The sequence below is a fragment of the Arvicola amphibius genome, chromosome 5, assembly GCF_903992535.2.
Source record: "Arvicola amphibius chromosome 5, mArvAmp1.2, whole genome shotgun sequence".
Taxonomy (NCBI): domain Eukaryota; kingdom Metazoa; phylum Chordata; class Mammalia; order Rodentia; family Cricetidae; genus Arvicola; species Arvicola amphibius.
The window spans coordinates 96,798,543-96,811,771 of record NC_052051.1 but is presented as its reverse complement, the minus strand read 5'-3'; the positions used below and the strand labels follow the sequence as shown (position 1 = coordinate 96,811,771).

Here is a 13,229-nt window from a genome sequence, read left to right as displayed (position 1 = left end):
GTAGACAAATTTTTATATTTTTAATTGAAAGTTATATGATAGTTGAGTAAGAGCAGTCTCCTCAACACAAACGCCATCTCACTTCACCTCTGCCCAGGAACCTGGTGAGATACCCTCAGACCACAGGCAAATTCCAGCTGCTGACCGTTCTGCCTTTTGTGGTGGTGCAGGGTGCCAGACACAAGATCCTGGCACTCTCGGGTCATGGTTCTACCTTTAAGTGTAACCCAGTCCTGAAATGACCTACTGTTTAGAACATGTTTAAAATTGGCTTTTTCCCCCCTTCATCTTCAGAGATACATCTCACTATGTGCCCAAGCTGGTCTAGTATTTGAGTTAAGTGATCCTTACACCTTAGCCAGAGCACCAGGATCGCTGGCACACACCACCACGGGAGGCTTAAATGGAACGTGTGTCAGTTAATATATGTATTCATAGGACAAATGGTTTTTTTGTTGTTGTTGTTGTTGTTCTTGTTTTCGAGACAAGGTTTCTCTGTAGTTTTGGAGCCTGTCCTGGAACTAGCTTTTGTAGACCAGGTTGGCCTCAAACTCAGAGATCCACCTGCCTCTGCCTCCCGAGTGCTGGGATTAAAGGTGTGCGCCACCACCGCCCGGCTCATAGGACAAGCTTTTAAAAGCAGATATGTAAGTTCAATACAAACTGTCAGATTCCATCTAATTTCTCTATAGGAAGTCAAAAGCTGCCTGTAAAATTCACCTGCGACAGCAAGGCCCCAAGCAGCCATAACAGACTAAGAGGAACAAAACAGGACTCGTATTTTCTAGTTCTAAACTCACCACAGCGATCAAGAAAGTGTGGCACTGGCACAAGAACAGACATACAAACATATACACGTAAGGGCTGCACTGTGCCTGATAAGGATGCTATGGCCACTCGACAGTGAAGAGAAACCCTTTCAGCAAATGGTTAAAGACAACTGGATGAACAGCTATATGCAAAGAATGAAGCTGAACCCCAACCTTGTACCATACACAACACTGACAGGCTGTAAGTGGGAGATAGGACTACTGAGGGCTAGCCTGAAAGCTCCACAGTAAGACCTGGTCTCAGAACCAAGGGCTGGTCATGCAGCTCCACGGCATAGGGGCCTGGGTCTGAAAGATTTAAACAGATCAAGCAGAGGAAAGTCTCAGAAGAGAACACAGGACTAAATCTGTCATGGTGTCAGGTCATGGCTGTGGGGACACGGAAGACAAGGCGATGAAAGGAAAGGTCTAAGCTCCACAATGAAGGACGTTTGTGCTTCAAGAGTTCCAAGGGGGAGAACCACAGAAATGGAGAAAATATTTCGAAATCACATGTCTGATAAGGGACTGACTTCTACCTAGAATACATAACAGATTTTTATAACTCTAAATAAAAGCACAGAAAATTCAATTAAAATGGGCAAAGGATATGGAAAATAACTTCATGAAAAAAAATGCTTGAGACTTTTTTAATCAAGAAAATGCAAATCACAGGGCTGGCTCCAATGGTGGGACACCCACTGAGCGTGCAAAAAACCCTAGGTTCTGCCCCTGGCACTACACAAAACAGGGCACGGTGGTGCAAGCCCATGATCCTAGCACTTGGGATGGAACTAAGAGGATCAGAAGTTCAAGACCATCCTCGCTACACAGAAGGTTCAAGGCCAGCCTCCGCTACACAGAAGGTTCAAGGCCAGCCTCAGCCACGCGTCACTGTCTAGAACACAATAAAGAAATCAGAAAATGTTACTCAGTGCCACTCATCCTAACAGCCGGCATGAAAAGGTCAGATAAAGCAGCAAGCACAGATGGCGCGTCACCACATAGGGGAAACTGCCAATCAGGCCTTCAAATAATCAAAGCAGAGTTACTATACGACCCAGGGATTCAATTCCTATGGATATATATTCAATTCCAAAGGAATTAAGGCTTGTCTGATCAAAGTGTGTATATAAATATGCACAGAGCCATTCTTTAAAATAGCCAAAAGACAGATGCAACTCAAATGCGTGTCAATGATAAATATATAAATAAAATGTGGTATGGTTATTGGTGGAGTATTTGGTCAAAACAAGAAACAAAGCATTAATACATTTCACTATATAAACAACCTTGAACATATTATGGCAAGTAGAGGAAGTCAGACATGAAAGTCCACATATATAACCATATTCATACAACATTCAGAGCAGAAAAGTCTATGAGGACAAAAGGCAGACTTGTGGTTGCCTAGTGCTGTGGGCAAGAGGCTGAGAAGATGGGGAGCAGGGCAGCTGAAGGGAACAGTGTTCATCCTAACAGAGCATCCTACTGGCTGAAGCCCAAGAGGAACAGATAGAGTGGATCGCACAAAGGTATATGAATTCATCTGTATTCTTGCATACAGAGAGCTGTTTAAATCATCTGCTTCTAGGAAGATCTCTTCAAAGACTTCTTAGCATAGCTACTGCCAAGTGAAAATGGTCCTGTAACTGAGATCTGCTGCAATTCAGAGCGTGAGGTTCAAGTGAGTGCACAGCCCGTGTCCCGCCCCATGAATGACTCACTCTTTCTCCCAGGCCTGGGCCCTCTGGAGCTTCTCTGTGTCGTTATAGTAATTGCTGACAGGGAAGGTAATCACAAGAGCAGTGGCATTGTTGTAGTTCTGATCTAGAAAGCAAAAATAGGACATAAAAGAGCTGAGTACTAACATGCAAAGTCAAGAAACATGAGTTGCCACGGTCCCCTGCTGATTCTGTCCCCACCAAAGCTCCCCTGAGCTATGTATGCAGTCAACAAATACAAAGCATTTGACAGTGTCATTCAGGGAGAATGACCTTTCACTAAAAAAAATTAACCATTAATTCTTATTTATTTTCCTCTTTTATAATTTTTTGGTTTTTTATTAATTATCCATATGAGTTTTACTTTGGTATTTGCACACATGTATATAATGTATTTTGAGCACGTTTGCCCAGTGGCCTCGTTTGCACTCCCCACTCCTGACTCCATGCCCTGCTCTTCCAGTCTCTCTTGTATTTTTAGGTCCTCTTTGAGATGAGGTTTCTGTATGTAGCCCGGACTCACCTGGAACTCGCTCTGTAGACCAGGCTGGCCTTGATGCCACAGAGATCCACCCACCTGCCTCTGCCTCCTGAGTGCTAGGATCACACCCGGCCAATGATGGCTCTTACTGTCACAGGTGTGCACTGTGAAATCGAGCCAAGCGGCAAGACAGTCGCTGAAGTCTCTTAACTTTTCACTCTATTCCTCGTCCTCCCGGAGCCTGGAAGCAGCCAGCTGTGGGCAGTTTCAGGGACACACAAGCAAACATGCGTGTGTATTCTCCTTTCCTACTTTGCTCTCCAATAGTATAAAGCTGTGTGTCTTGGAACCCTCTGTGTCACACACCTCAGAACTTTGGAGGCTGAGGAAAGTAAGTCTGTGGCAGTCAGGGCCACCTGGCCAACTTCTTGGCCAGCCTGAGCTGCACAGTAAGGTCCTGTCTCCAAACACAAAACAAAACTCACAAAACAAAAAATGTGTCTTAAGATTTTGCTCCATTTCAGTATCTAAAGATACAAAGTGCTTCCTTCCTTTCTGCAGTGTAACATATCCAGCACAGTCTAACCAGGTCCCCACTGATGGATATCTTTACAGTTTTTAAAACTACAAACAAAATGACTACAAAAGCTATCTACAAATATTTGAATACACAAAGTTCCTATTTGTAGAATCAACCTTTCCTGTCATTTTGATAAATTCTTTCAAACTTCCCTATAAAGTTTTGATCACGTATCCAAATCTAACAAAATACCGAGTCCCACCTGTATACACACCAGGAACGAAGGACAGAAGTCGTCCCTGTCTGGGTTTACAGTCTAATAACTAACCATCAGGGTCTTCTCAGTTCTGTAGCTTTCGCCAGTTTGTTAGGTACAAAGACTGAAGTGATCTTACTTCACAAATAGAGGTGAACATGAGTATTTCCTCCACATAATTAAATTAATTTGAGGGCTATAGAAATGGCTTGGCTGGTGAGACCTGAGTTTGAATCCTAACACTCCTGTAAGAAGGTGGGAGTGGTCACTCACACACCCCCCCACCCACTATCCCAGCATTGTATAGGGCAGAGAAGGGAGGAGCTCTGGAGCTTGCTCGCCTCCAGCCTACTTCCAGGTGCCTCTGTGCACACAGCACGCGCCCTGCCCCACCCCTTCATGAACTGCATACACATGCACATGCACACACGTGCACACACACACACGCACACACATGTGGAATACCTATTCTGCTTCTTGTAACTTTCCACTACTTTAAACTCAACCCCACCACCACACAGCTCTTTGATTAACAGCGGAATGTCACCTGTTATGAGTATAGGAGGTGTGTGTATGCAGTTTCTTGCATTTTACTTTTTAAAGGCAAGAAAACAAAAATTTATTGAGAAGAAATAGCTACAGCCAGGAAGGTGCTGAAAAATGAATTTTCCTCTTGTCTTAAAACAAACTGTATGCTCTCTTTCACACATGACTTTAAAATTCCTTTTTTCCCCCCCCCCGAGATAGGGTTTCTACATGAAACAGTCCTGGTTGTCATGGAACTCACTCTGTAGACCAGGCTGGCCTTGAACTCACAGAGATCCTACCTCTGCTTCCTGAGTGCTGGGTAAAGGCGTGTGTCATCATTACCAGGCTGACTAAAATTCTTACAGTCAAATTCAGTCTTTTCTTCTGCAGCTTTTGATTTTTTTTTAAATCCCTCCTGGGTTTTCTTCCAGTTCTTCAGCGGTTTCACTTTTCACACACCCATCGTTAATCCCTTGGAGTTTATTCAGATGGAAGAAGAACCAGACCAGTTGGGTGGTGGTGGTGCACACCTTTAATCCCAGCGCTTGGGAGGCAGAGGCAGGTGGATCTCTGGGAGTTCGAGACCAGCCTGGTCTACAGAGTAAGTTCCAGGACAGACAGGCTACAAAGAGAAACCCTGTCTCAAAAAAAGGGGCGGGGGGGGGGAGAGGGAGGGAGGGAGAGAGAGAGGGGAAGAGAGAAGGGAAGACGAAGGAAGGAAAAAAAGAGACCAGATCCTATCCCACCCCCAAGGCCCAGTTATGACATCATCCCTTTTTCCCACCATATAAGAAAGGGCTTTTTTTTTTTTTTAATGGCATGAGGCAGAACATATCTCAAACACAGATCACAACTTCTCTCTTCACTTCAGAGGGGAAGAAAAGCTATCTGGCCTCTTTAGCAACTGGAGAAGACCTGTTTGGCTGGCAGCAATCAGGCTGCAGATGTTGGAGGTGTCACCTGTCCCAGAAGTGCCCTCAGAAGCAGCTGTGGCAAACAACTGCTACATCACTGTCCTGGCTGGTTTAGAAAAACAATCCACTCTTTTTGTTTTCTTGTTATGTTGGGACAAGATCCCACTATGCAGCCTAGGCTAGTCCCCGACTATGATCCCCCTGCTGCTACTTCCTGAATGCTGAGGTTTTTTTAGGTGGGTGCCATCAAATCTGGCTTCAAACTCAAAGCTAAAGGAGATAGTTTTTGGATTCCAAGGATGAGAAATTAAGACTGCCAATTTCTGAACTGTAAACATTTCCACAGCTTCTTACCATCATAGCCGCCCAGCACAAGCCAGGGGAACACGGGTCCTCCAAACGTACCCAGGCAAGGATCATGGAGCATACTTGTATCATTCAGAGAGGCGGGAGCCCTGCCAAAAGTTCAGAAAAGCTCACAATTAGAGCCCCAGATACATCAGCCAAAACACTCCGATCACAGTGTCTGTGCTCCAGGAACTCAGGTTCCTTAGCCGAGTAAGACACCCCAGAGAGACCAATGACACACGGTGCTGTGTGGGACAGAGGGATAAAGGGTACGGGCAGCCCACGAGACTTAGCTCTCTGAGCATGAAGTAGGTGAAAGAGATGGCTGTAAACAAAGCCTCTTAAACTGTTCTTTGTGAGCCCATGTGGGGTCACACATAAATGTGGGGATACAAAAGAGCCCAACTGTTAACAATGAAAGTTTCTGAATGTTCAACAATCAAGTTATTAAAAAACTTACTTAAAAAGTTATTAAAAAATCCAAGGTATTTCCATGCTACATTGTGTGGCTTCAATGCAGCCCTGGTTCTGAACACGTGCAGTGTGTTACATGCATCACACCACATGCCAACAAATGCAGCCTGATTCAAGACTGCTGTATGTTACAGACTGCCATGTGTTACTACTGTGCACACACAGTTTTCTGTTGTTCTCTGAAAACAAAGCCTTCCAATATTTCCCCCTGATCATTCCCCAGCACGTGTCCAATTATAATAGTATATATTTTGACTATATTTTGTTAGAGTGGTTTCATTTTCAAAACTAATGACTAAGTTTCATAAAACTTGTTAAAAGACTCGTGGTTTGGGATTAAGTCAGTATTTCCAGCAATTTCTAAAATTGCCCAAACAGACTCTGCCCTTTCATACTATGTATTTATGAGAAGAAATGCTCTAGTATTGATCATTGTAAAATCAGAGTACTGATCAACTCTGAAAGGCTTTGAAAATGGCCTAGCCAATGTCCACCCAAGATTGCATTCTTTATATCCAAGTAAATAAGCACACCACCTCATTACTATGTAAATTTTCTTTAATCTTTAATGTAAATTTACCAAAGAAATGCTTCAAAACAAATTTCAAGATTTATCACCAGTAAATGTTTGTTCCGTACTTACTTACAGACCACTATACCCAAGAATCCATAAAAATTTTCTCGGGTTAGAAGGGGTCACGAGAGGGGTGAACTGTGAATGGAACACACAGCAGGTGGCGGGGAGAAAGAAAAGCCAGAGGGTGGTGACTCAGCAGAGGGAAGCCTTGCCTAGGAGCACAATCAGGAGGCTGTGCACACCTCCTGAGACAGTCAGCAGCCCAAACTCAGCTGGGCACTTGGGAGGTCCTCAAATAGCACTGCCCTTCAGAGCTGCCAAGATGAGCCCTGGAGGCAGGTGACATTATAGGAGCAGTCCTTTGCCAAGCCTGACTACGAAGGGAAAGAAGAGGCCATGCAGAAGTTAAAATGCACAACAGGACCATCACTTAAGGAAGGTACAAGCGGGGTATAGACCTGAGACCAGAAAGTATGACCTTAGACCACACCTGTATGCAGCTCACAGGAGACCATCACAGGCAGGCTCTGAGCCTAAGCCTCAGCTCTGATGAGACACCTGTGTACCTCTCGCCCACACATTTTGTTTTTTTGATTTGCACCACAGGAAAATAGTTTTTCCTCCAAATATAGAAATTACATAATATTGAATGCTTTTCAGCCACCCACAGCTCCCTCCCACCATCCCAGTTTAGGGCTTATGAACACATGGGCATTCATGTCTCATGCAAACAACCTGGTTTTAGTGGCAGTATCACTGAAGAGTGAACACAGCCAGCAGCCAAACCATCACATACCAGTCACAGACACAACTTCAGGGTATGAGAGCTCAGTCAGAGAGCTCTACTGTGGACAAAGTTGAGCAAGTCATTTCTGTTTCCATGGTGAACAATAAGCCAGGTCAAGAACACTCAGGGATGGTAGGCCCACTAGGAGTCATGCCACTCTTCCTGACAAGTCAGCTCCCTCACAGGTCACTCAAGCTGAATGACTAATCCCTGACTACTGTAGGATAATGCTCCTGTGCCCTGTAAAGATTTGCCACTTGTATTGATTTAATAAAACACTGATTGGCCAGTAGCCAGGCAGGAAGTACTGGCAGGGTGGCCAGACTAAGAAAATTCTGGGAAGAGGAAAGGCTTAGTCTGCAGTCGCTACAGACACAGGGGAAGCAAGATGAAAATGCTACACTGAGAAAAAGTACCAAGCCATGTGACTAATACAGATAAGAATTATGGGTTAATTTAAGTTGTAAGAGCTAGTTAATAATAAGCCTAAGCTAATAGGTCAACCAGTTTATAATTAATATAAGCCTCTGTGTGGTTTTTTGGGACTGAATGGCTGTGGAACCAGGCAGGATAGAAACCTCCGTCTACACCTGACACACAGCCTCCAAAAGGAAACCTCCAATGGGACCCGCATGCCAATCCCCCTTCACTCTTTGAAGAAAGGCTTCATGCATTAAAACTAATTAAGTGCAATGACCAAAGGTTCTATTTGAAGAACAGGAAAAGCACAAAGGGCTCCTAACTCTCAGGGGGAAGGATGACCCTGTATGCTGCTGCTGTGTGAGTTAGGCTGAGAGGCACCTGCTCTTCCCAGGTACGCCGTGCACTTCAGGGCCTCCATGCTCGCTGCTCATGTGACTTGCAGCACTTTCCTCTCGTATCTATCTGCAGGTCCCTTTTTTTCTCCTTGGTGCAGTTCTACATGTGAAGGCAGCATGGATTCCAACCCCTTCCTGGTCAGCCTTAGTGCTCTCACCCCACCTGACACGACACACAGACCCATACCAGACAGCTGCTCCTCTCAACGGCAGGCCCGACACACGACTGGGTCCCCTGGGATAACACTGCTCAGCGGCATCACAGTGGTCTCTGTCTGTGTAAGTATTAATGTCTGTACTAAATTAAGACTGATGTTTTCACAATGTGCCCCCAAAACGTTGGTCTCCCTCCGTTAGAACATGAGCTCCCCAAGGCACAGCTTGCTCTGTCCACTGGGTCTCAAGTCCTGGGCACAGAGTGAGCCACAGAAGCTCTCAAAGAGTGACAGGGTGCAGGAACGGCTGCCGCCACTCACCGTGCACAGTACAGGAAGTGTGTGTGGTAGTCGGCATAGACAAAGAAGTCGTCGCCTACTTGGTGGTCCAGCACCGAATGGCTGTTCTGGAAGTAATTCAACACACTCATAATGGTGCAGTTCTTGTTGTATGGCGAGAGGGGGGCCACACAGATGTCTTGAAGTGTCACGGTCTCATTGTCGTAAGATGCCGTAATGCTCTCAATGGCAATCTGCAGGTCAAGCACCTGAAACCCAGAAACACGTCAGGCTTCCTATATCGTCATCGTCACAAACCATACTGCCCTGAGAACTCAGACGAGAAGGATGCTCTGAGCATATCCTCCCAAGGATGGGGGAAGGTTGTACCACAGCAAGGGAGAGCCGATGGCTCCTCTAAACAGGAATTAGGATGGCGAGCGCCTGTTAGCCATGTCTGAGAAGAAGACATGACCATAACAGATCCCCACACAGGACATGAAATCATCCCTCACTCTTCTTCCAGCATCCACCAAGGCACCAGTCCTGAAGCAAATTCTTGGTCTTCTGACATTTGTCCCTTGCCAAAATATACCACTCCCTGCCTTGCTCTGCCTTGTGGCCATTTATGTATATGTGCACATTTTCTAATAGAAGATATTATCTGAGAAGACAATTTCAATGAAGAAATTGCCTAGACCAGACTGGCCTATGGGCATACCAGCAGGAGACTGCCTTTAATTGTTAAGTGATGTAGGATGGCCTAGCCCTATGGGCAGCACCATTCCCCAGGCAGGTGGTCCTGACCTTTGTAAGAAATCTAGCTGAGCATGAGCCTGCCTGACAAACAGCAAGCAGCATCCTCCACGGTTCCCACGGCATTTCTTTGGCTATGAAGTGAGTTCCCTGACTGGAACAGCTGTGTGGACCAGCAAGCAGGCTGCCTTCAAATTCCTGCCTTGCATTCCTGCTTAACTTCCTTTAGGGATGAACTGAGTGATCTGTAAGCCATGTAACCCCTTTCTTCTCTATGCAGCTTTGGCTCAGGGTATCAATCACAGCACCAGGACAGGCACTGCAGCTTCCCTGGGTAAACGGTGACTGCAAATGGCAGGTTACCTGGTGCAGAATCTCTTTGTTCAGCGGGGGCCCAAAGGGCACATCGGCTCCAGAAGGGTATGGCTCATAGATGTGGACACTGGTGTTGGGGGCCTGGATAATAAGCTGTTCCGTGCGAAAGAAAGGCCCAAAGTGCTTATCAAAGTACTCCTTCTCCATGCGGGCCCGACTGTGAGGGGCTGACCAGAGCTCCACAGGATTGGTGGTGACCCGGACAAACACCAGCCCAGAAGAGCATGCAGCGATGAAGACCAATGAGAAGAAAACGACGCAGGTGGGGTTTCGGACACAGAAAGCTCCCCACTTTGTGAACATGCGCCTCAGACAGCCATCAAATGCTGCGCCAAGTGGGTCACAGCATGAGGCCTCCCCTGGAAGAGTGAGAGGAAAGGAGGAAGGAGGTCACTAGTGAAGCCATCCCAAAGGTGGGGACAGGGAAACGGTCCCACAGCTGCCCTGTGCTCAGTTCCCAGAGTCTCTGACTGCCTCTCTCTCAGTGAAGTGGCTCTTGGGTGCTCAGGACGAACCCTCCAGTGACTTTGCTGCACTCAACTCTGCCCTCAGGGCTTCTGTGGCTCTTTCCTTAGTCCATAATTACATCATTGCTAGATTACCTGGTTCTGAGGTGCCACACTGAGGGCTACGTCTGCCTTCACTAGGCTGCTGTGTCCTCAGCAATAGCACACTGCTTCACATAAGAGCAAGGCTCTCAGGCCACTATGATCCCATTCCTTGACCTATACACAGACTTACCAGAGTCACTGGTGTTCACAGAAAAGGCTATATTGCTGTCGATGGGAGTGTACTCAGACACAAAATACCGCCTTCTGGAACAGAAGCATGGAGGTGGTATTAGTAGACTTGCTCCCAGGTCCCTTGCTCCCTGTCAGCATTTTCAGTCTAGGCTTGGTGTGGGAGGTCCTTCTGTCTGTGTTGCTTTTATTGGTTACTGAATAAAGAAGCTGCTTTCAGCCAATGGCTTAACAGAATATAGCCAGGCTGGAAGAGATATACAGAGAGAGAGTAGGCAGAGTCAGGGGGTCGCCAAGGAGCTGCCAGAGGAGAAAGACACAAGCTGTCAGCCAGAACCTTGCTGGTAGGCCATGAGCCTCATGGTAAAATATAATAGAAATGGGCTCATTTAAGAGGTAAGAGTGAGCTAGAAATATGCATGAGCTAACAGGCCAAGCAGTGATTTAATTAATACAGTTTCTGTGTGGTTATTTGGAGTCTGGGCAGCCAGGAAAGAACAAGCAGGCTCCTACAGCATCAGACTAAGGAAGGTAATAAAATGACAAAGGTACTTTCATAATGGAACCCACAGGTGTCGCTTTTAGGTCCTTTAGAACGTATTTCCAGGAGCAATAAGCACCCCTAGCGTCCAGACCACAGCTCCTCAATGCCATTCCCTAACAAAAGGGACCAGAAACTCCTTGGTGAGGAGGATGATTCCAGGCCTAGGGTAGGGAGGTATCCAGTGAGCCTGGGGGTGGGAGCATGTCAAACGAACACAGGAGCTAACGGGAGGGAACTCCAATGCCCGGTTATTAGATACTGTCTACAGAACGATAAATCTAAAAGGTGCACCACTGAGTAAGTGAACGAAGAAAGGGTTCAATTAGTAAATGGCGAGGGAGAGAGAGAGTAACCTATAATCACCACGGGGCAAACGCCATCGACTCAAAGGGCCCACCGGTGGGCTGCGAGGGCTGGTTTGAGAAGTAGCTCCTCCTCCTCAGAAAGGCGCAGTAGAAAGCAGTAACTACGTACTCCAGGCAAACCTCCATGGCAATGAAACCCACGAGCACCACACTCCCTGCCAAGGTGCAGCCAGAAACACGACCACGTCTGCAATGTTCTTATCCACACACAACCTCAATGCAGCGCCAAGCAAGCACCGCATGCTGGCAACGGAGAGACCAGACCAACACCTACCAAGAGTGTCTTGGAATGGAGAAAATTAATAAAATTTAAAAAAATGAATGTACTGAGGGGCCCTTGAAGCAAACAATGAGCATGACCTCAGCAACACTGGTGAAAAAGCCTGTGGTTTAGCTGGGAACATTATGATAATGCCAATTTTGGATTGTGGGCATTGTTTATGAATTCTGTAAGCTGTAATGTTACAGGAAGCTCAGAATACACACACAAAAACTTTGCTATTACTTCAGCATTTAGGTGAGTTTAAAATCATTTTACAAGAAAACTACTAAAATGCATTGTCTAGGAGCTGGGTGGTGGTGGCGGACGCCTTTAATCCCAGCACTAGGGAGGCAGAGTCAGGAGGATCTCTGTGAGGTCGAGGCCAGCCTGGTCTACAAGAGCGAGTTCCTGGACAGGCTCCAAAGCTACAGAGAAACCCTGTCTTGAAAAAAACAAAAAAAAACAAAAAACAAAAAAAAGTGTTGCCTCAGGTGAAGTGGATAGTTCAGTCTGCAAAGTGCCTGCCACGGCGGCACACACTGGTGATCCCAGCACTAGGTGCAGAGACAGGTGGACCCCTGGGCTTGCTGGCCAGCCAGCTTCCATAACTGGTAAGCCCTAGGCCATGACAGACCTTGATCCAAAAAACAAAGTAGAGGGCAACTGAGCAAAACTGACCCTAACACACACACACAAACGTGCACATGTGTGTGAACATACGACAACACACAAACAGATGTAGTACTTCATGTAACTAGAGTCCAATCAGATGTGGCTTACACAGACCGCCTGTGGTTCTATGCCTTAAATCACACCTCATTCTGAATAAACCAGTAAAACTAACCTCAAATGTTTAAATATCTAAACAAAACCAAACTATGTACTAGCTTCAGGGAATAAGCCAACCAGGGGATGGTATCCATGTATGCATTTACTTCCGGCCAGGATTAATTAATGTCAACTGTGAGCTAAAGGTAATACGTGAGCAATTTTGCTCTTCTTGCCTTAAAGAAAAAAGCAAACCAACCAGCTTACCTGTGGCACCACACTGCCAAAAGTCCTCCAAAAAATACAAACAGAAATGCCATGTAGGTGATCCACATGATGACATACATGGCATCCAAGCCCAAGATCTTCCAGGGTACGGCAGGCGGTGGAGGCTGGGGCTTGGGGCCGCAGACAATGGAGCAGTCCTGGCAGCTGCATGGCCCTGTGACCTCATCTACAGACTCATTGCAGCCTTTGGTGGCATTTCTCATGGGCTCCATGTCATGGATTGGAAGGTCTATAAGAAGAAATTATGCTGAATTAGGATCTCTTGAGACTACCTTCTAAGTTTTGTGTTTGATTACATTAACCCAATGGGAAGCACACGAGAACAGGGTGGCACAGCTGGGGACTAAGAGTGGAAAAGCCACACCATTATCATCCACTAGGCTTTGGGGGTGGGATGGGATGGGCACTGACGCCCCTGGCTTTGTGCTGGAGCCTGAGGACTCCCAGGCAAGCGCTCTCAG

The 13,229-nt window shown here is 46.3% G+C and overlaps 1 protein-coding gene across 1 annotated transcript in view; it reads right to left on the bottom strand.

Annotated features, from left to right (window-relative positions):
* The window catches only part of Npc1 (NPC intracellular cholesterol transporter 1), a 47,148-nt gene that overhangs the window by 12,375 nt on the left and 21,544 nt on the right, over positions 1 to 13,229 (bottom strand). Inside the window, exons 6-11 of the mRNA XM_038329409.1 lie at positions 12,748 to 12,997; positions 10,543 to 10,616; positions 9,790 to 10,160; positions 8,713 to 8,939; positions 5,587 to 5,687; positions 2,537 to 2,639 (exon numbers count right to left, since the gene is read on the bottom strand). Coding sequence (XP_038185337.1) covers positions 2,537 to 2,639; positions 5,587 to 5,687; positions 8,713 to 8,939; positions 9,790 to 10,160; positions 10,543 to 10,616; positions 12,748 to 12,997 — 1,126 coding nt within the window. The remainder of the gene's footprint in view (positions 1 to 2,536; positions 2,640 to 5,586; positions 5,688 to 8,712; positions 8,940 to 9,789; positions 10,161 to 10,542; positions 10,617 to 12,747; positions 12,998 to 13,229) is intronic.